This window comes from Rhopalosiphum padi, chromosome 1 (assembly GCF_020882245.1).
Source record: "Rhopalosiphum padi isolate XX-2018 chromosome 1, ASM2088224v1, whole genome shotgun sequence".
Classification (NCBI taxonomy): Eukaryota; Metazoa; Arthropoda; class Insecta; order Hemiptera; family Aphididae; genus Rhopalosiphum; species Rhopalosiphum padi.
The window spans coordinates 28,346,074-28,370,448 of NC_083597.1; the positions used below are offsets into that span (position 1 = coordinate 28,346,074).

The 24,375-nt window shown below is 27.4% G+C and overlaps 1 protein-coding gene across 2 annotated transcripts; it reads left to right on the forward strand.

Moving 5' to 3' along the window:
• Positions 1–1,802: 1,802 nt before the first annotated feature.
• Positions 1,803–23,865, forward strand: LOC132918007 (uncharacterized). Of its 2 annotated transcripts, XM_060979055.1 has the most exons (6): positions 1,803–2,369; positions 3,111–3,437; positions 14,711–14,863; positions 18,010–18,193; positions 20,468–20,634; positions 23,342–23,865. In XM_060979055.1, the coding sequence occupies exons 1-6, from the start codon at positions 2,001–2,003 to the stop codon at positions 23,525–23,527; spliced, it is 1,386 nt and encodes a 461-aa protein (XP_060835038.1). In that variant the 5' UTR covers positions 1,803–2,000; the 3' UTR covers positions 23,528–23,865. The 2 variants fall into 2 exon arrangements, with proteins under 2 accessions (XP_060835038.1, XP_060835039.1); XM_060979056.1 differs by lacking the exons at positions 1,803–2,369; positions 3,111–3,437 and adding an exon at positions 11,030–11,888.
• Positions 23,866–24,375: the final 510 nt, after the last annotated feature.

Here is a 24,375-nt window from a genome sequence, read left to right on the forward strand (position 1 = left end):
GGGACCTTGTATTACATCTTAAGCCCTTATAGTTATTAGAATTGAAAATTGTATGTATTTTAATTACAAAATAATTTGTAAATATACGTGTTTTCAACAAATTTTGTAAACATTTTTCAAACGCTAAGTATAAGAAATCTTTAATCAAAACTATGTATTCTTGATATTTTATATGTTTACTTATACAACTTGTAAATTACCTCGAATTTAATTTTCAAGTATTATCTCGACTGAAAAACAAACATTTTATCAACTTGAAAGTCGAACATTTAAATTGTTTTATAATATTCTCTTCTAGCCAAGATATTTTAAAAATTGTATTATGTCTAAAAATATTATAAATTTGAATATTTAATAAAAAAATGTAAGTATCTATCGTAATTAATAATTTTTGAATTACAAAAAAATTAAAAATTAATTTTATCAAGAATTTATACTATGTAAATATTTTATGCTCGTTTGTATATCCGTGATCATAAAACTCATATGATTATTATAATATGATTTACTTATCGCATAAAATATACAAAGTAGCGATGGAATAATGAAACTCAGAAAATATTTTTAGTATTACATTTTAGTACTCTTTTAATGTTATTATATATTTTTATTTCACTTTGTAAGTAGCGGAAGTGCTTTAAATTACGTTTTATATATTTGAGCCTGTATTCCAAGACTTTTATTTGAAATTCACGCCCATGTAAAGTGTTTTAAAGATATTTTATATGGTATTTTAATACCTACGTAGGCGTGCACTCAATTTTGTCTTTATACTTTTAATTCACCAAACAGAACATGTTATTGTTATTTATTGATCAATTAGAACAATTTAAGTAAACGGGCATCGGATTTTTAGGTTTATATTATTTTTTAATTCTTCGTCGTCCGCGTTTCTTTTTGTAGTTTTCTATGGAGAACCTGTGCCCCTGCCATGATAATATAGTATAATGTTCGGTTTTGAAAATAAATCTAATAATTGCGTTTTTTAATCTTCGTAATTGGATTACGATTTGTTATTATTTACGAATTGCAATTAATCATATTTATAATTATTATGGACATAATTATATCTGTAATAATATATTTCGTGTACAATCGTCGAACGCGTATGGTACAAACACATCTAGGTCGATTGAAAAATACTTGAAATAATCCGCTTTGCTCTCAATATACACGATGCGTAATACATACCAACTGATACGATATGATATACGTAGAAACAAGATTTGTTTTCGAAATAATTCACACCTAAATATTAACGGTATTCCGTTTGTTTTGCTCGCAAAACAACACAACAGGCTGCGACGGTGTTAGAAAAACATCATCACGCCCTGTGTTTTATATAGGTGCGGTGATCAAAGTATACCAGATTAGTAAACGCGGCGGTAAATGCCCGGTATCGGAGACGGTTGAAAAGCTGACCGTTTCGAAAAAAGAACGCTGACTGTTCGAACGAGTGCTACATGATGTGTTAATTAGGCGTACACCGCTATCGCCGGTGTTGCGCGATTGGCGAGCGCGCGTGACGCTGCGCCGTCGCCTTCTCATCGCTCTCCTCCCGCCGCTACTCCTTCTACTCGTCGCCACCACCAACATCGCCAGCCATCATCATCATCATCATCATCATCGCTCATCATTCATCACCATCGTTGCGCTCCGAACAGCTATACACGCGTTCACGCGTTATTGCAGCGCATGGTCGCAGTAGGTGCGCATTCGAACAGCGATAATAATATTATAATACAATAATAATTAGCTGATATAATAATAATAATAATATATAACGACCGAACGCGCGCCAAAGTCCATTCGATTGTGTCTCCGGCCGGTACACTTGGTTCGCGTTTTTCGATAGATTATGATGGTTTCCGAGAGGAAAAAACGTAAAAACGTTCGGGCGCATCGCGATGAGCACGTGTGGCGTTCGTTTCGCGCGAGTGGTGGGAGAGCAGCGTTCGCGACGGGGACACCGGCGGAACCGCCGATAAGATTAAAACGAAATGCACGCGTCGGAGGCGGAGGCGGCGGTAACGAGGCAAGTCGTCGTCCAACGTCTTCGTCATAGTTCGCACGACGTTCGCGAATCCCGTTGTCCCATGTCGACCGACGAGCACGTGGACCAGCAACTGAAATTGCAGCAGCACCGCCGGCCAGAGCTGCAGCAAGAAGCGCGCCGGTCTCCGCCGCGGCCCGGCATAGACCCCGCGTGGACGTACCGCGCGCTCACCGTGCTCGACGTGTTCCTCCATGTGTTCGTCGCGTCCACCTTCGTCATCGGGATATGGCGCGCTTCGTACCAGCTGTTCGTGCACTACCACACGGCGATGAACCCGTGGCTGGCCACCAGCGCGTCCGTTCTCGTGCAATTGGTTTGTATAATAATAATATAATATAAAACGCACGTACACACGTCATAATAATAATATAGTCGTATAGTGTACACCGATGTTTGCATTTTACCATATTATGTCGACAGCGTCGCATAGAGCCCTGCGAGTCCAGCGACGTGTGTGAGTGCGTCAGCTTGGAATTTTCGTTTTCACCATGCATACATTTTCTCCTTTTCGGGGAGAGGATATTATCTGAATTTTACGCCCCCCCGAGTGCGACAGATAGATGCAATAGGATCGCCGCGGTTCTATCTTTGGTTTGACCCTCATATACCACCTACCTATTATATGTTTGTCGATTTCATACGCCACACACTATAATTGTACGTCTTTGTGCAAACTTTTTTATTATTATTTGCACATTGGTATAGTTAAATTTACAATTTCTGTAGCAATTGCTACAGTATATAGTATAGTAGTATCACATGTATCCATTTTCGTGTATGACTAAATGGCTAATGCATAAGTTCGGCACTTACCTACTATGCACTGCTTACAATATATAGCACCTAGCACTTTTGGCGGTGTTGTATGTACCTTAGTTGAACCAACAGAATCGTATAAATTTCTCGATCACAGTGATTCATGATATGTTATTTCACGATTATGTAAGCTCATATTATTAAAAAGCTGTAGTTAATTTATTAACAACACAAATGTGTAATAATTGTTGTTTTTAATTTTTTAATAATATTAATACAATTTTTTTTTTATTATTAGTTGCTATCAATATTGAGTGATCCCTTAGTAAGATATTTCAAAAGAAAAAACCATTCAAAAATTGCATTTTGGGTGGTTTCTAGAGTATATATATATGCAAGATTCGTGATTGGCATGGTTATGTTTGTATACCAAGAATGGTTGCTTGAAGTGACGTTAAATCATGTACATATCGCTATACCACCTAGCATTGTTCTTACAATTGCCATTGGTATATTATGCTCTGTTCGCATGTTGGCCACAATCATGGGGCCACCTACTTGTGGCCTTGAATTTGATCCCAAACCCGAAGAAATATTTCAATTTGAAAGAATGTTCTGGCCTGAGGTAAGATATCTTTATATATAATTTATAATCCAGCTGTCATTAATATTGCGTAACATATGTAATACCGCATCGTAATGCCGTGTCTTTAAATTTTAAATTAGTTTTATTTTTTTCTTTCTTCATTTAAAACAAAATCGTTAAAAAATAATAACAGTCGAATAATCCCTAGGTATAAATATTAGATTGGTTAAATAAACCGTTGATCTTCTTATCGTTAAACAAATATAAACATATCGAGAAAAATAATTTTAGAGTGGCATTAATAAACATATAATACCTATTTTCTCGTTTTTAAGAGTTTAAATGACTCACCAATAATGGGTTTGACTAAATCTTCATTCTACATTAAAGGGATTCGATCAAAGAATATTATCATCTTAATAATATTTGACCTTTGATATTAAAAAAAAATACCTATTACTTAAAATTATATGAATCATAACAGATATCATGATATATAATATCTGTACTGTGACTTGTGAGCAATTTAAACATTGTATTGTATATTATATTTCTTACGTAATTAAGTATATTATAATGCAATGTCAATACTTGGGTAGGTACACTTTATTTATGTATATTTCTAGATTCTCGTGATAAATATAAATTAATTACTTCGATAAATTATTATGTTTGATTGTATAAATAGTCATCAATTTTGTATTTATTTTGATTAATCATTACCTAAACTAATTATAATTTTGTAATTCTGTATTAAAGTATTATGATAATAATATTATTTCAGCTAAGTACTCTAATTCTTATTTATCAAAGTAATTAAACATTAAATAAATAAATATGTTACCTACAGTTCTTCAAATATTATGTAGATTACGTAAAGATTAAAAAAAAACTAGGAAAACATGACATACAACATACATAATAACATTTATACGAAATATATGTGTTTGAACGCACCTATACGATTACCTACCTATATAATTATTTATTATTTATTATTATTTAAATATTATTATTATGCAAATGATTTACTTTTATTTTGAAATATATATCACAAATAATTATAAAAATTGATTAACATAAATAATAATTGGTTTAATATCTATAATAATTTCTATTTTAGTATTATATACTTATACAAAATAAATATATTAAATATCTTAGTTTTCTTAAATAAATGTACCTCTATATATATATATATATATATATGACGTAGTTACTTAGTAAAATAATGTTTTTCATGAATTGGAAATCGCTTTTTTACATTTTATGATACATGAAAAAATTTGTAATAAATAATGAACGCTATTTCGTGAAATGGTCACTATAGGTACTTATTGAAGATTGAAATTTCTGAGATCAACCCTTTTGTGTTACGTGTATAAGATTTGTAATATTTTAAGACATAGTTTTTATCACGGCACATTATAGTATAGATCATGTAATATAGATGTGTATTATTAAAGTAAAAACCTATAGTTTATAGAAACGAAAAAAAGTCTTTTAAAATTCCAACTCTATAGGTTTAATTGCTGTAATTATTAAAAAGTTTCAGAAAAGTTCAAATTAGAAACACAATTATCACCACAAAAAGATTTAAAAAATTATATTAAAATGTTGATAATTTAATTCAAAGTATATTGCTTTGCGTACTTCAAATTTTATATTAATATGAATAAGTACCTACTATTATCTAGTATAGAATAAATTTAATAAATCGAAAATAATAAATCATGTCAGATTGTAATAGGACGCATGCAGCATAGCACTTCATATTTTGTTAAAATATAAATATCTAATAATTAAAAATTACAAAAAACTCCCCTGGTAGCGGAGTATGGCATTTTTAATGAAAACCTATTTTAATTATGTAAATTTTAATATTAAATAATAATACTAAAAATAAGTGAATAATACCTATATAAGATTAATGATTATAAATATTAAAAACTCAGTAGTAATTTTTACTGTTTTAATTTCGGTGATGTTCCCAACTATTAATCTATTTTTTTTGTTTAAAGCAATGTCATAGTTATCTACGGCTAACAAAGAATACTAAATAAAACTATTATCCAATCATTGTAGCAACTAACAGGCAATAATATTTTCCCAACCAAATATTTCGAATAAAAATAAAATGGATGAAAAAAAACCAAAAGTATTCAATACAATTAAGTATTTAAAAAGTATTTAAGTATTTTTAAAGAATTTAAAAAAAAAATTTTAAATATCATTGAAAATACTTCATGCTGAAAGTATTTAAAAAGTTATTCAATACTTAAAAAAGTATTTGAATACTTTTACTCAAATACTTCACAGCATTGGTAATAACGATTAACGGAAGACGGAAGTTACAATATCATAAAACACAGGTTTACAACAAAAACTTAACAATAAGCAGAAAGCCGTAAACTAATTTGTATCAAATAATCAGATAATATAGGTTTATCGCATGTATTAGTGTGGGAAATCAATACATAAATGTTTGATTTATCATTTATAATTTTCAATCATTGCGTACAGCAATACCACTATGCTGTTTTATATGTGAAAAGTGATATATGTCAAGATATTCCGAAGTCAACTTGCACTAGTAAAAAATATTTTGTTTTAAAGAATAAATTAAATCTAACCTTTATTAAATAAGATAATTACCATTCTGTTTAAATAAATAAAAACACAATTTTTTCAAAATACAAACTCTGTTCTATACAAATTTAGTTTGCATTTGTATTTGTTAGATTTTTAGGTTTATAGGAAACAAGAAACCACTCTAAAAGTTGAAAATAAAAAATAAAATAATATGTATACACATATCGTAAGTGACCGTTGATCAATACTTGAAAAAGCATCTTATTTTGTAATTCTTTCTTGTATAATAAAACGATTTTACTAATTGACTACAATTTATACGTATACATATAAATACCTACATTAATATTATAAACATGGAGTGATTGATTTAACGAAAAACACTTATAATAACATATTAACACTTATCGTACATAAGTTATATAAAATATTATATTATTAAAATTAGATAAATTATAAATTCTTGTAAAGCATAATGCAAATTTGATAATTCAATTTTATTGATAAGAATATCTATCTTTATTTTATTTTTCTATTAATAGATAACCTTGAACCTTACAAAATAATATAAAACTGATCAAATTAACGGTAACATACAAATATCAATGAATTTCGATTAAATTACACTCAAATTATACATTTTATAAAAAGCTCCACAATTTACAAACTTTAAATCAAACCTTATCTTAACATGTTAATATGTTATTACCAAATGTTTTTGTATAGAACGTTTAAAACTTTATTTCAAGGTTAATTTTATAGTTAATAACATAGTTAAAAGTGTAAAAAATAATTATTCACGATATTTTTTAGGAATACCTTTAATTTGAAAAACGACATAAGAAGCGCTTTTCTCGGAATAGTTTTTCCATATAACACTGTGAAGATGATCGAAGCGAGTTACTAATCCCCTAATAATAATAGTATGTATTCTATGTTATAAACCTACCATTATAATTTTAATTTTATTCATAGACGTGAACTCGGTTGTTGGGATGTTGATATTTTAAATAGGTACATCCACGCTTAAGTTTTTTTTTATTGGGTGGTATTCAGGCCTAAGTTCTATAAAATATACATTTATAAGTTTGAAAATAAATTTAAAGTTATTTGAAGGTTATTTAAAAATGATTATTTCAACCTTTAGGTTCAGTGGAAAATAAAATAAAATAATACTAATAATACTGTATTAAACACGCAGTTTAAGTAAAAATAAACACCACAATAATAATGTTTGTACTTAATATAATTTTAAACTATTCAAAAATATTTAATCAATTCAATAATTTATTAAGAATTAGATTTTTGTATAACTCAATATTTTGAATATTTTGAATACGATTTGTAGTATTTAATTTAAAATTAAATATACTAATTAATAATAAGTCATAATAAGACTGTTTCCATTTAATTAAAATTAATTGTGTCACCATTGGGTAGCTATTTTTTTCATACGTGTCCAAGTCATAGAGTGTATCCTGTATCCGCTAACGTGCTTAGTTATAGATTGTTTTAAAAATAATGTAAAAAAATAATAGTAATAATATAGAAAATATCTATTAAAATGTTAAAAAAAATAAATTTGAAAAATTTAAAATATTTTCAACTAAAATTGATATTATTTTAATAAAATTTATAAATTATAATAATCATTGCCTAATTATTTATTCACTTATATGATATCTCTATTTCTGTCTATGGATATAACAATAAAACAAAAAAATTAAAGCAACTATAGTTTGTTAAATTAAATTAAGTCAGACACCTCATTTATGTGAGAAAGGGGGATGCAGAGTACGCGTTTACGCTTATTTTTTACCTGCCAAAAATAAAACAAAATATGTGTTTTAAATTTGATATCGAGTTAATATTATGTATTTCATATATTTTTAATTTTCAAATATATTTTCGATGTGGTCCGAAAATTTATTAACTCATAATAAAAAATATTTAACAGTAATATATTAATTTACGTATATACTCGTAAAATGGTACTTAGTAACAAATATTAGTAAAAATATAATGTGTACACAAAGATTTCTTACCACAATAGATAAAAATATCTGAATAAAACAATCACACATACGTAATTTGGATTTGAATGATTTCTATGGATATAAAAATGCAAACTATTTAGGTAATGTACCTACCGAAACATCGAGGATACATACATATTATTATTAAATTATTTATAAATTCTGATAAATTGGCTAACCGAGGAAATGATGAAATAAGATTCATTTATGACTATCGATGGGTTCTTTATCTAGCAATATAATTGGTATGGAAGTAGTATAGTTGTATAATAACTATATAGGTAGTGTCTTAGGTATATGATCAAAATGATTAAATGGCACGATGTTGTTGTATGTACGAATTTCAACCAAAGAAATATGAACTGAAAATCCTAATCATATAATCGAAATAATACAAAACAAAAAAATGTTTAATTTCTCATTAAAATATTAAAAACAATAACATAATCTGAAGATTGCTTTTCTAGTTATTAAATAGCTTTGTCTATTGTCAAAGCTATATTAAGTATATTGTAGCTTAATAATGGTTTTAAAATAATTTGTAAATATTTTGACAACAGCAATTAAAAATCTATGACTCGTCTGAGTTAGGTTAGGTTATGCCGTTGCGTACTTATCATACCTTAAATGCATCACGTAATTTTTCGGATACCTACAACTTTTAAAAGTAAAAACTCCAAAAAATTGTATACATAATAGTATTATCTCTTGGAATATAATTTTGATAACCTTTAATGTTTCATTGCGATACACTAATGCACATAAAATGAAATAGTATAATTATCTCAGTCATAGGTGCATCAAAAAAAAAAAAAAATATTTTACAAACTTATTTTAGTGTAACGACTAACTAACTAATTAGAGCAAATTCGTTATGACTTAGATAATATACAGTTAATATTATTAAATAATTAAGTTATAACAATATCACTATCAGTCAACATTTTATTTCCTCCTTTTAGATTATTTAGTGTATGCAAAAAATATCCTACGTAATATTTAAGCATTTTTTTATTAAGAAATAATATAGTATATGTAATAATTATATGTTGATATACAAATGATAAAAATATCTGTGTTTAAGCTAACAGTGTATTTGTTCTTTTATTAACCAATTATTTTACTATTTAATATTAGCTTATCAAATAAAGAGTTATCAATAAAAAGAAATAATGATTCAAGTTCTATTATGTTCAGTTTCACAATATTTATTTATGTATGTTAAGCATAAATGTATAGTTTTAAGTTTTTGCCGTCTTGAATGAAACAGTTCACGTGCGCAAAAATATTTGTTTATTCAAAGCATACAAATAACACCGAATAGTTTTTAACGTATTATAATATTACGCATTATATTATTATACAGTATTAATTATATTACAGTATTATTCGCATTTTATCTATTTCAAAATAGACGCCTTCTGGGTTCATACAGTCTCCAGCATTCTTGACACATATATAGAAGCACATCTGAAGTCATTTTCGGGAATTCTCTATAGCTGTTTCGTATCATTGTGTTTTATTTCATTCATACTTTGGAAATACTAGTTTTTTAAGATCTTTCCAGTAGCCTGAATAATGATCCCGAAACTTGTTTTTCACATGTCTCGAAAACAGCGGAAAATATCAATCATATTATTAAATATATAGTATTAATTTGGTATATTTAGTCTTTATTGTTAGTCCATTGTAGCGTTTTCTTTATGGTAATTTAAAAAATCAAGTAATACTTCATATTGTTTGATTAGATCTTGTATAATTATTGAAATTATATGCAATATGAATATTTAAATAATAAATTACTTTATAAATTAAATTTTAATTAAAAAAATTGTGTAAGTCACATTGCTACCAATTTATATTATATAACAATGTTATTAATAAAATAGTAACATTTAAAAATTTTTAATTTCCATTGATATACGTAATTTAAATAGTAATACATAATGCATATTATAATATATACTAAACGCACTATGTATGGTTACACAATAGAATAAACATTAGTAAATTTTACAAAGAAATTAATTCTCGATAATATGACCATGAAAACAATTCAGAATAATTAAAAGAAAAATATATTTCATAAAAAGTTGTTTATATTACGTAAAAAAAAAATTTATTTGATAATGTAAACAAAATAATTTGTTTTAAAATCTGGACAACAATATTATCATCCACGTCGTGAAAAAAATGGAATATGAACAGTGTGAAAAGAACGATTTCTTAAATGGATGCGAAAATATATGCGATATATAAAACGTTATTTTTGTTTCTTTGAGATTAGTTCGGTTTACACCGAACAAGTTTTTACCTATATATGTTACGTTTAGTCTAAAAGTCTCAATTTGAAATCGGTCGTTTCATTCGACCGTGTTTAAACGTTTCGTTGTTTTTTTTTTTTCAAAAAGCAACCGAAACGTCCAGCCATCACCTATAGAAATCAGTATTTTTATGATTTCCGACGTACTGACACGCGTGAAACAAAAGTCAAAATACTCGTACTTACGTCACACTAGAATGCGTTACCGTTGTACAACATTGACAGCACAATATCGTCGCCTCTATATATTTACGGGCGGACTGAAAAAAATTGCCGAACCGCCGGCGACAGCAGGATGGCGCGAACCACATAAGAAACAACGGATACACGCGTACTATATACCTATACAGAGACAATAATAATTGTCCCTGTGTGCGCGAATAATGGATATAATAATATAATGTGTTGCGTATATATATATATATACATATATTATTAACCGAACGTCGGCGGCGGTGGCGGCGGCGGCGACACAACACAATAATGACGTGCCAGACAAAAGCGTTTCGCACTTGTCGTCAGTGGGGAGGGCAGCACAATGGGCCACCGTCTAAATGTTATGAGTGTATTTTTTTATTTATTTATTTTTTTTATCGGCCGATTGAGATAAAGCCGCGCAAGTAGCAAAATTGTTCCATCCGCCCGCGGCAGCATAGATGATAGTATAGTAGTGTGGTGCGACCATGTCACCGTCAGTTAACAGCGCGCGCGCGCCGCCTTGTGTCCTCCTCGTCTGACCGGCTGCTCAATCGCCACCGCGTGTTCGCAACGATCGCGACGACACGGTCGCATCCTCTCCCGCGGTCCGCTCTGCGACGATGACTGCTGCACGGCCGACGACCACGACCACTGACCGGCCGACCGGCTGCCGTTGCCGCTGCTGCTGCTGCTCCGACTTCCCGACCAGCCACTAAACGGACCGACTGAACTGCACAGGTTACCCAACCCGCACCGGCGCCGCTGCACGGCGACATCGCGCGCGCCGCGACCACTGCGTTTTGCACACCGTCACTCGCCATGGCGACGTCTGCGCGACGTGAGCTCGGCAACGGGCCCGCCGCCCTGGTGGCCGTCGACGCCGCACTGTCCACGGCGGTGATCACGCCCGTCGTGGTCACGTACTGGAGGATCACTTGGAAGCTGATGGACATATACATACTGCCCGGGCACCTGGTGTGGAGCACCGCCGTGTCCGTGGGCATCGGGTTCATCGGGCTGTTCATGTTCACGCTGTTCCAGCACCGGTTCAAGCGCTACCTGAAGCCCAGGAAGCACACGGCCACGTACTACGTCATGTCCCGGAGTTACACGGCCGCGTTCGCGTACTCTTGCGTCAACTCGTGGCGCGGCATCTGGAACACTATGGACATCGTGACGGGCACCCGGCCGCCCATGGTCGCCGCGTCCGTGGTGCTCGGCATATGCAGCTTGGCCTCCATGAAGACCCTGCGCAACATCATCGCACCCCCCATAGCCATACTCACCGACAACTACGACGGATATTTCGAGGTGCCCACGCTGTTTCGCATTGGAGTTCGAGTGAGATTTGCCTGCCCGACATAAATTTGTGCATCATAACCGAGTCACTGTTTTTATGTATACGCCGCACTTATGACGATACAACCCTTAGTCGTGGTGGTTTTTGCACGCGTACATTATTCGTTGCTATCGTTTTTTTTCTCGTCTGACAGCAAAACAATATCTTACTAAGTTTTCACGAAAACGTAATAAAGTTTTTAACCGTACAGGAGTCTCGGAAAAGGCACGATGACCCTATAAAAGTTCAGCGACATCTCGTAAAACGATTATTTTTCATTTTTAATCAAAACTAACTTAACCTCAGTACAACGGCTCTTTGAAATATGTAAAATAAATTACAAATTGTTAATTTAATTGCAAATTTTCCACACCGATAGGTGCTTCAATATTGAAAATTTGTTTTAAATATTTCAAAATTACGGCGAGTGAATTGGGGAACTGAGGAATGAATTTATTTTAAAATAACGATTTATTTTATAAAGGCTTTTTTTAGGCTGGATCACCAAAAGAGTGATCTGAAAGTTAAAAATCTAAATTGGAGGTACACAAATCTAGTTAGTTGTTTGAAAGGTCTACTAATAATTTAACAAGCCTCAGTGCTTTTAAAATTGTATTTTAATTAATTATAATTATTATGTAACGTTTATTTAGCCTATGTGGCTATGTTTTTATATCTAAATATTAGAAGTGGGTTAATGAAAAATATATCAAATAATATAATATAGTTACTAACATTTTGGAATTTCTAGGATGATTTCTTGAAATGTAGTAATTAATAAAAGTTTTATAAAATAAACTTATTAAAATTGTACTGATTCCTATAGTCTATACCATGTGTATTGTACTATACGTAGGCTGCTTATAGCTGATTATAAAATTGCTGTCAATGCATAAACGTAATTAAATTTTTGTTTAAATTATCTAAAATATAATATAATTAAAACATAGCATCAATTGTGTACACGGGGACTACTATATAGCTACTTTTAAAATAATGTGTTTAAGTTTTGGTTAGGTTAAATTCGATTTACTTGTTATCTATATTTTTCTAATGAATCCAAGACATTTTAAAAGGCTAATTATTTTGAAATATATCTCCGACCAAATATTAAAGATATTTTTACAACTGATTTATTTTTATTTTTTTCAAATCCAAATAAACTATTATTAACTTTGTTTTAATTAATTTTATTACTATATTAAGTTTCAAAAGCAATTTAATAAATTCAAAGTACAATTTATTTTGAACTTTGGGTTTAAAATTTGTATATAATTTAACGCTATTTATTAAAAATGTGTTGAAAAAATATAAATAATATTTATAAATACCTATTGTCTATTACATTATACATATTATATCATATTATTTTTAATTATTATTTTTTTTCACTTAATTTATGTTATTTTGATAATAATATTTTTTTTTTTTTTTTGATTTATTAAAATAATTTAAAAAATTGCATTCGCAGGTGTTTAAAACTGCCAATCACAACTGTCTTATTTTTTATAGCAAGTATACATTTTTATTTCGACATGAAATGACTAAATATATGAAGATTAAATAAAATAACTTAAGGGCCATAACTAATAACACTTATAATATATATATATATTATTAATTTAAAAATGTATACCATTTAACGATTAAGCTATATGTAAAAAAATAATTGCTGCGAAGTATTTAAAGGTCGTTGGGTTCGTAATACGACATTCATAAGAGTCTATGAATCCCTCATTCTATTAAAAGTCTTTATTGTATGTTAGTTAGGTAGGTATATGTATTAGAATATAGATCCCATCATTTATCATTCGTTTGCGGAAAGCGAAATTATTTATCTTGATCCAGTTCAAAACCGATTCCATAGTGTCATTGTCATCTTAAAAAACACTAATGGTCTTACTATAATAATTTAAACATGGTTAACCATCATAGATTATTAAGGCCAACTGAATTAAAACTTGTGGGTTTTTTTACAAATGTCCCAACCTGAATATTTATCATTTTTATTACTCAATAGATGAATTTTCAATTACTTTAGGGTTTCTACTACTAGTAGAGACTACTGTCTCAGTAATCAGGCTACGTCATAATCCGATACGTCCAGTAAACTGGTCATATTTTATTTTCGATGATAATGATTACAAATAGCTATAAAGTTAATTCATCCAGGAATAAATACAAAAAAAAATATATATAAAATTTTTGATAATATCAATCTATATAAAATATGTGATTTAAAAAAGATAATAACATTAGTAGGTACTGTAGATACATAATATATGTAAGATAGAGATGTAATTCAATAAATATTTTAGTTTTTATTTATAAATTCCAATAATTCGATTACACTCCGGTCCCATACTATACATGTTGGACAAGACTCTATTGTAGTAAGTTATAACTTTCAAATTATTGTATGTCTTTAATTAATACAAATTTTGATTTTCGGAAAAAGATTTTCAAATTTTTTCGATAAATGAACTAAATTAAAAAAAGATTGTTACTTTTACTAAATACTTAAAATATACATGATTTTTTTTCCGCTAAACAATTAACTATTTTAACTAAGCAAGAGAGCAAATAGTTATATATAATAAAAATTTAAATAGAATATACCATAATTTTTTCCTAGTTATAATTTTAAGAAATCATTTTAAAAGTTTTTATTAACTAGTGAATTTACTTAATATTAATTTGAACTAAAATCTGTAAATAGAAATGGTAGCAAATTATACTTGTCATATTATTTATCACTCGTTTATAAGTATAGTGAAATAAATAATTTTTTTTTATTATGTATGTTTAATATTTTGTATTATAGGATGGTACTGGATCATGGCTATATGTATTGGATAGCTTTTTCAGCGTTTGTATTATTGGTTCATTGGTAGTCATCGTTTGGCGAGGTGTTTGGAGTCTAATGGACGAATATATATACCCGGGAGATGATAACACATCCGCAATTTTATCATTGGTAATGTATAAATAATAATTTAAAAATTTATTTTATAAAAGAAAAGACTCATCAAATTATTTTAACGAAATCATGTAAACTTTTTATACATTTTTAATAAAAATTTCGGATTCTCGAAGTTAGTCTAGTACTGTTGGAAACCTATAAACCATTTTTATAATCTTCAAAACAGATTGTCAACTAAATATTAAAAACAACCGTTTCTAATTTGAAAACAATTTGAGTAAATTTAATGGTTTATGGACAAGTTATGTTAGTAAATTAATTATTTGTAAAATTGTTATTATTAATAAGATAAATTTTTTTTTCATAAAAAATAAGAAAAACAATATATAAAAAAAAATATGTACCAATAAAATAAAGTAATAGAACGACGATTCATATCGATGATACCTAATTGAGCACGATCTATTTTTTTAACAACTTGATTATGTACTGGAAAAATATTCTCTTTTATGTAACTCAATTTTTTTGGCAGTCCGTCTACAGCTATAGGGCCGGCCATATAGGATGCGCGTCTTGCGAAATACTTTTAAATTACGAATATTATTGTATTAATACTATCATACATTCATACGTATTCATCGTTTACTGATGAATAAGATTATTATTTGTTGTCTACACATATTATATGTTATACACATATTATGTTTCTGTGATTTTCGAGATAGACTAATACGTTGTTCATTGTCGAATCCGATTTTTTCATTGTTAGTGAATAGAGTAACTTAAAAATAACTGTCATAATCAGCCATTGCACCGTACATATCGTGTATTTAACATTTCTAAAATTGTCGTAATAATATAGGTACAAATCTACATAATATAAAAATTTAATTATTTTTAACTTTCAAAAATATTCCTTTAAAATTATTAATTTATTTCGATGAATAAATAATAAATGAAAAAGGAAACATTACACGTATTTCTGTGTTTAATATCGTCTTTGTGGATTCCTATTGTTTGATTGCGTCTAGCTCTATTGCAATTGCAATTCATATAGATCATATTATTTATTGTAATGTTGCTAGTTAGGTTAGGTTAAATATGTTAAATATTTGTTTCAAATAATCAAAAATATAATTTGAAGAACGCAAGGAACTTAAATTGTTATATGCCTGTAGAAAACAACATTTGCTTAATGAAAAAATTACAATAATTTATTTTAACGTTTGTTAATTGGTCTTTTCCGTATTCTGATTGACCGTAATCGTAGTTTGTGTTTTATTAAATGTTTTCGAACCACACACGTTTATCTTTGATCTTAACTTGGCCATTGCTATATTATAACCATAGTCAGCTTATAAATAAATGGAATCATATTATGTAGTGTTTTACTGTTATGTAGTATTAAACCAATCAACATTAAATTATAATAATAAGTATTTAACAACCATTGCCCTAACAAACGTATGCACGTATTACATATTAACATGAATTCAATACTTCTATTTTATAAAAAATATTTTTGATATAAATAAAAGTAGGTATGTGCCCTGGTCTACTTGATCGGATATTTTTTATATACTAAGAATAGTAACTAAGATTAAATCAAAATTAAAGTATTTATGAATTATTCATTAAATAGGTGCATTAAGTAATTAAATAATTCTATAGATAAAATAATTAAACATTTTTTAGAAAACATTACATCATGATTTGTTATCTTTGACCTTTGTATGTTTTACTCGAGTGACAGTGGTATATCACAAAAACATTAAGGAAGTTTAATTATAAAACGCTGATATTAGAACTTTATAATAGGTACCTATTCTACAAATAAAAATTAAAACAACGTTAACAACATTTTCTGTCCTAAAAAATAAATTATAAAACATTAAAATACCTATGCCAATATATTTTTGGATCCATAAATATTGAATATTAATTTTTTTTTTATACAATCTAATAGGTATGTTATAAAAAAAATTGACAATCGTCGTTTGTAATGTACTAAATGAAGACTCGTGAGTCATGGTAACTATATCTACGACTCACAGACATAATTAAAGATCGTTATAAATGCACTTAATAAAAAATCCTCCCATTGTAGGAACTTTGACATAAATAATTATTATTTATTTATATATATTAATTAATTATTATTATATACCTATTATAATATTTATAATGATAAGATCACTACTCCACTTCCAGAAAGATTATTTTGATTGCCACTCAGGAATTGCGTTTTAATATACATTTGGTTTACGTTGCTTACTATAAATATATGTTGAAACACTTAAAACTTTTAAAAATCTAAAATACTTAAATGCCAAATGAATACAAAAAATGTATTTTTTCCTCTTTTCTTTAGGTATATTTTCGTAAAACTTTTTTTCATAAGACTTTTAGGCAGAATACTATTTTGAATGTACCTTGTTATTCAGTAAAATAGGTCGCATTCAAAATATAGATGGTAAAAAAATATAGTAGACAATACATAAATACCATGTATGTGGTATTTATTTATATATTATTTATATTTAAATAGATTAATATAAATTAATATAATATTTATAAATTATTGATAATCAGTGTAAGTAATAGAAAAACAAATGAGGAGCTCAAATCCCAAAAATCCCCTCTTAAGCACACATATGATAACGCATTTATGAATTTGTTAAACTTGAATTTAATGATGAATTATTATGTATGAAATATCTATTCTGAGTAATGAGACTGATGATTTGAACTTAAAACCCTTATAAAATTACCACCTATGCGTTTTTATTTTTGGAAATAGCTGCAAGTATAATTTGAATAATCTTGTATAGTTGTATTAAATTGTCTACATTTTTTACCGATAATAAAAATGTTAACTCATATAGTATTTGATTGTATTGTATTGATTGTAAAATTATAATAGGTGCATCCCTCTCCTCAGTAAAACTTAATAAACAATATTTTTCTCTTTATAACCAAGTATATAATAATAATTTAAAACCTTACCAAAAAAGGCATACTACCATACTATTTCGTGCTTATACTTGAAATCTTTTTAATCACTTTCAGGTTTATCTTTAATTTATAAACTACAAAATTATGAAGTTATTGATAAAAATTGTTAAAAGTAGTATATAATATATATTATATATGTATATATCTGATCGTAATTTTAATAATTATATTATTTATATTCATAGGTTATAGGATATAGTGTAGTGCTACTTGCTTTTGCATTACAACCAGCTGTAAAAAAAATGGTTAACAAAATTAATGGTTTGAAGCGAATACTGGCTGTGGATGTATACTTACTGTTTTCATTTTTTGGTGCTGTAAACGTGTGGAGAGGAGTATGGATTATGCTGGATATTCACTTTATACCAGGTTAGATATTTAAATAACATACCATTATAGTATATATAATTTATGTATACATAACGTATATAAATAATTTATAGTAAGTATATTATTACGAAATTATATACATTTAAAATTAAAATACACAACGCAGAAAAACAAAACAAAAAGTTATCGATATTTTCAATAAAAGAGCTAAAAACTATAGTCAATATTATGTTCTCAATATTGTATACATATATAATTCAAAATTTAAAGTTTTTATGATCAAATTTTTTTTTTCAAACAAGTTTATATGTTATTATAAATATAAAATAATTATAAAATTGAAATTATGAGTAAATAGAAATTGGATTTACATTCTAGACAAAAAAAAATACTATTTTTACGTACAAATGAATTCATAATTTTTATTTTTTAATATTATTACCAGGCGTGAACGCAGTGGGTTTTGGGTGTTTACTAGATTAAAACGCATATACTTGAATAACTACCGGTATGTGTCTTATTTCACTTTATAATACGTCTTTGATAGTTTGATTTATCTTAGAGAATCGAGTAACATCCTGGTTACATTATAATATATTAGTTGATATTAGATACACATTTGACTCGTTTGAGTAAAGAACCGTTAAGAGAATAGGAATGAAGAGAAGTAATTGGCTCAAGTAAAAAGACATTATGTGGCATTTCTAAATATTAAGAGTAAGTCCAACCCGTAGAATCCAGTTACAAATAGAGTTAAGATCTATCTACAAAATAATATAGTCATTAAGAAAGATGATTTTCGTTTATAATAATTATATATCGTCAGCAAATAAAATAATTTTACAATATAAAATATAGCTATTGAGAATTGATGAAGAGAATAAAAAAAAGATGAATTAGGTGGCCCTGAGAAACACTAAAAGGAAGGCGAAGAGATTGAAATAGCGCCATGAACTGTTGCAAATTGTTTTCGAAATATGAGATAGGTCAGGTTATAATTAATGATATCAAAACTTTCCAAAAAACGGCTACTACTTGGCATCAGTTTTTTAAGCTTTCCAATATCTAAACTTAAAAAAGGCATTGGTAGAGAAAAATCATAAAAATTGTCATTTTACTACCTAAATCTCCAGAACTTAAGAACCATACCTGTACGTTTTTCTCAATGGAATTAAAAAAAAAGTTTAGTGTACCTAATGTAAAAATAATTTTTCATTAGTATGATTTATTATTTAATTCAAATTTAACGCATCAATTACAGTGACCTACTCAAGACGAAGTACACACTCGATTTAGTATTTATTGTACTTGCCTCTATAGTCTATACCAGGGGTGGCCAACCAGTCGATCGCGATCGACCGGTCGATCACGAGATGAATTTGAGTCAATCGCGACACCTTTTCCCATTTTCATAAAATTTTGAATTTTTTTCAGAAAACAATTAAAATATTATTTTTTTTTTGTAAAATTGTATATTTTTGTATATCCCAGGAATATAAAAATTATATTTAGAAAAAAGCAATAAATAAAACGAGATTACACACAGATATCGAATAAAAGAACTGTAACACACATTGACAACCTTTTTTTTTTTTTTTTTTGGTCGATCGCGACAACTTAGAAAATCTCGGAGGTCGATCGCAAGTCTATTAAAGTTGGCCACCCCCGGTCTATACTATATATAAAAGCAACTTACCCGATTTTTTTAGGATTATAAGATAAAAATAACTACACCTCTATCTTACAAGCACAAACATAGGAATCTATATTCATTAGAACTCGTTTATTTTGATTAGTTTTTATTGCTAGTAAGGATTGACTTGATTGTCATATTTAAAGCTAAAAACATTATCTATGTATTCAATTTTTTGACGTATTCATTTTAAAGAAAGATATGAGAAGTTATACGTTTAATATTTAAGTATTTCTAATTATTTTAACTAATATAATAATAATTATATTATATTCATATGAATATAAGCTATAACTAAACATTAGATTATTACAATTAAATTAACAAATAGAAACACCAACCTGAAAACACATTTAATATTCTAAACTTTAAATTTGATGATGAATGAATTTATAATAGTGTCATTTATTTTTAAAATATTTAAAAAAATTTTTTTTATTATTTCGATGTTTGCTACTTTTGAAGCACAGCTTCTTCTGATTTCTTGATTAAAACTGATCACTGATAACACCTTATTGATTTATAAACAGATAAATTACTTCTAAATAAAATTACTAATTATTTAATAATTTATATAATATACTGTTTTACTTTATAAAAACCAAAAATTATTTTTTCAGATGCTCCTATTACCAGTTATTGGATATCGCATATTGCATGTTTCGGCTTCTTAGTCTTATTAAATTCTTCTAACTCCATATTGGTCCGTGGTGTTTACATAGACGCTGAAGAAGACGGTACACAATGTGTTGATTTTCCATGTTATTATGTACGGCTCTTAGTTCAGGTAAGACACATAATATGATATATTTCTAATATATTACATATTACATAATATCTTTTTTTTTTTTTACTAATAATAAGCTACTTTAATAATAATGCATACTATCTAATACATCAACATAATTGATAATTCCCAATCACAAGTTACCTATTTAAATATTAATCACTATAATAAGCACATTATTATATTATTCATATAATAACCGAAGACAACGTACCCTATGCCCCTATTACATATGTTTTGGCAAAGGCTCACAATTTCACAATTTGTAATAAAATATATGTTAAGTATGATTTGTGTAAAAAGTTATTTAAAAAAAAGTAGGAAAAAAATTTTGTCTAAGTTTATTAATTAATTAAACAACTATAATAGGTATGATTATTTAATATCAGTTAAATAATATAATATTAAGCTAATAAAGCTAAAACAATTTTCAATAAATAACATTAATTACAAAAGCGTTTAATTTAAAAGTATTAATATAAGTACTGCTATACATTTGTTATAATTATCTATCTATATTTTGATTTTTTAGTCAACGTTTACTCAAGTTTTAATTTTTCTGTCTTTCATTACCTTTTGGGGTAAAAATGCTTTAATTTTTAACTTTTGGGAATGGTTTCTAGTAGCAAATTAGATATTGTTAGTACTTTTTGGTTTAAAAGTAAAAAATGCACAACGTATTTCAACATAACTAAGGAAAACAAAAAAAAAAACAAAGGAAAAACGGGAATTTTTCGCCAAACCAATATGCAGCGAAATCGATTTTGTTTCTTTATTGTAAATTTATAATTCAAAAACAAATAACCATAGATATACTTGGAATTTTCAGCAAATGTATATGTTAGCGTTTCCTACAAATAACACAACTTTTTAAATATTTTGGAATTGTTAATGTTTTTTTTCTATAAATGTCTATACAAAAGTTAAAATTGGGTTAAAATTCATAAAAATTTAATACACGATTTCATATATTTTATTCTTAGATCTTTATAAAAACATTAAATATATAAATATGACATTTTTTTATATTCATTTAAATTTCAAATTTTGACAAAATTTGTCAAAATCATGAATTGACGACAATATACAAACTACTATTATTTATTATGTAATTAAAAATGTATAAAATCTTCAATTTATATAGCTAAAGATTAAAATTTTAATACAACGTTTTTCATAAATAGTTCATAAGGAAACTAAAAAAATCTAAAAATATGCAAACACAATTATTTTTATTTTATAAAAAACAAATTTAGACAAAATTACATATATAAACTATGAATAACGATATTCATTATTTTGTTATAGTTCAAAACACTATTCATGGGGAAATAGAACTTTAATGTATGTTATTTATCCAAGTTCTAATACTATATATCAATTAGATTTTTGAAAGTATACATAATTTTTCTTAATTTATTTTTTCAAGTTGTCATTCCATTTAAACCAGTGGTCGGCAACCAGCTATTGTTACGGCGCGCTTTAAATTTTAGAACAAGGAAAATTGTCTTCATTTTAATTTTTTAGACATTAATTTTTTTCATAGTACCTAAATAATTTTAGAATATAAAATTGTTATTTTTGTTCAACCCATGAATTCTATTTAATTCGTGAATGTGGCCTGAGAGACCAAAAAGGTTGTTGACCACTGATTTATATTTATGACTATGGCTAAATATTTACAAATTTTCACTATTTTCATGAAAATTTGGAATTCACTTACCTATAGTTTTGAGTGTAAAGATGAATGTATTAATTTTACAATGCTGTGTATTTTTTTATTTTTTTGTGTATGTGTACACGAAAGTAGTCGATAAATATTCAATTTTTCAACTTTAATAGTGACTTTGGAATTTTGGATACCAAATTGGATTTAGTTTGTAGCGTTTGTTTAGAGAGGTCAAAATTAAAAATTCTCAAAACTTTTTTATAATTAGAAAAAGCAAAAAAAAAATAAAGGAAAAAAGAGTTAGGTTGAGCAAATCCAATTTTTGACAAAATCAATTTTACCGAAACTCGGAAACTATAATAAGTTATTAGTAATAACCATAAATACTTGAAATGTTCACCAAATGTTCAAAATATTTCGACTCTTACTTCTATTTGTAGTAATAAAAATTTTTTTATTTTTTTTTTATTTTTTCTATAAATGTCAATTAAAAATAATTATATTAACCTTCTATAATACTACAAGTAGAATAAATAACTAAATAACTCTATCAAAAAATATATTTTAAAAATATAAACTTATAGAGTCTCTAAGTTAGAAATATTTATAAGCTTCCACACTGATAAACCACCTCTGCTCAGAATCGTTTCTCGTATACAGTGATATATTATTGAATTCAAATTTAACAAACCCATAATAGTGAACCACTCAACATCTTATGTACTGCAGAGCGGTACTAGCTTGCCTGCCTTCTCTTATTTTAAAATACTGAAAAATAATAATAATAATTAACAATTAGGTTTATAACTGTTTAAATGTATTGCTACAAATTCTTAATCTATATTTATATTTTATTCATTATACACGTAAATAAAATTAACATCTAACAACTCATCCTACAGTCAAAGTACATATTATTCAAACAATATTAATATTTTTCTTGTTCCGTTCAAAATGTTTTTTATTTAAAAAATAAAGAAAAATAAATTTTTTTTCTACATTTATACCTTAACCCATTGATTTATTCCTCTCTTTTAGAAGAGAAAACGGAAAAAACAAATACGCATCGATGAAGAAGGTAAAGAAATGACACAAATAAAAATTGAAAAAGAAGAGAAAACAGAAGAAATAAATGAGAAAATGTTACTTACAAGTGAAAATGGTGATATAACCATGTTAAATGAAACCGGAGAAACAATAAACAACAGTAGTAAAATCGTTTGACATAACAATAACCAACATTAAGGTTTGTACTTTTGGATCTTAGAAGGTATCGTTTTCTAAACACACCGAGTCCTTTGTGTTCGTTCAAATTAAAAGATTTTTTTATATTGAAACAATATTTATTATTTATAATCATGTACATATATTTAGCTCGTTTTATTTTTATTGTTTTTCTTTTTTAGTTGTGAAAAGTCATACATTATTTAGTTATCGTAAAACCAATGTGTTAATATTATATTTTAAATGAACATTGAGTTATACATTTTGTAAATAGTACAATTCAAATATTATATTCGTAGTTGATAATATAATAAAATGTATTAAATTCACAGATGTTATTAGTTTGTTAAATGTGTACCGTTATTAATATTATTTTTTTAATTCAGATGTTCATAGATATATTAAAATGTTATTTTAGATTTGAGATTATAAATTATCAAGTAAATCACTTCATTTACTTGAAAATACCTATTTAAAACACATTGTATTTAATTATAATATATTATACAAAAATGCGTTGTTATGTACGCAATTGTATAAATATTTTTTTATTATTATTTGAATTATTCCTTTTATTTATTATCATCAAACATTTCTAATAATATGCATTTAAATATTTACATTTTATGCTAATTATTTTATATTTTTTATTTAGATTGTTCCACGATTAATCTGATTAGTTAGCGATTAGTAATACTAATTATTTGCAATTTTAATAAATTAGATAATAAGGTCTGTGTAGTTAAAAAAAAGAATGAAATGGAAAGGATAAGTGGATAAACTGTTATAGGGAGAAAAAATGTGTTGGGCGTTGAAGGGAACATCAATAAAGGAATTAGAAAAACGAA

What these genes read in the sequence shown, in the direction of transcription:
- LOC132918007 (XM_060979055.1), top strand. Translation starts at nt 2,001, where the DNA reads ATGCACGCGTCGGAGGCGGAGGCGGCGGTAACGAGGCAAGTCGTCGTC. An exon ending in CATCCGCAATTTTATCATTG is followed by an intron (nt 14,864 to 18,009) that starts GTAATGTATAAA and finishes TTATATTCATAG; the next exon opens with GTTATAGGATATAGTGTAGT. An exon ending in GGATATTCACTTTATACCAG is followed by an intron (nt 18,194 to 20,467) that starts GTTAGATATTTA and finishes TTATTTTTTCAG; the next exon opens with ATGCTCCTATTACCAGTTAT.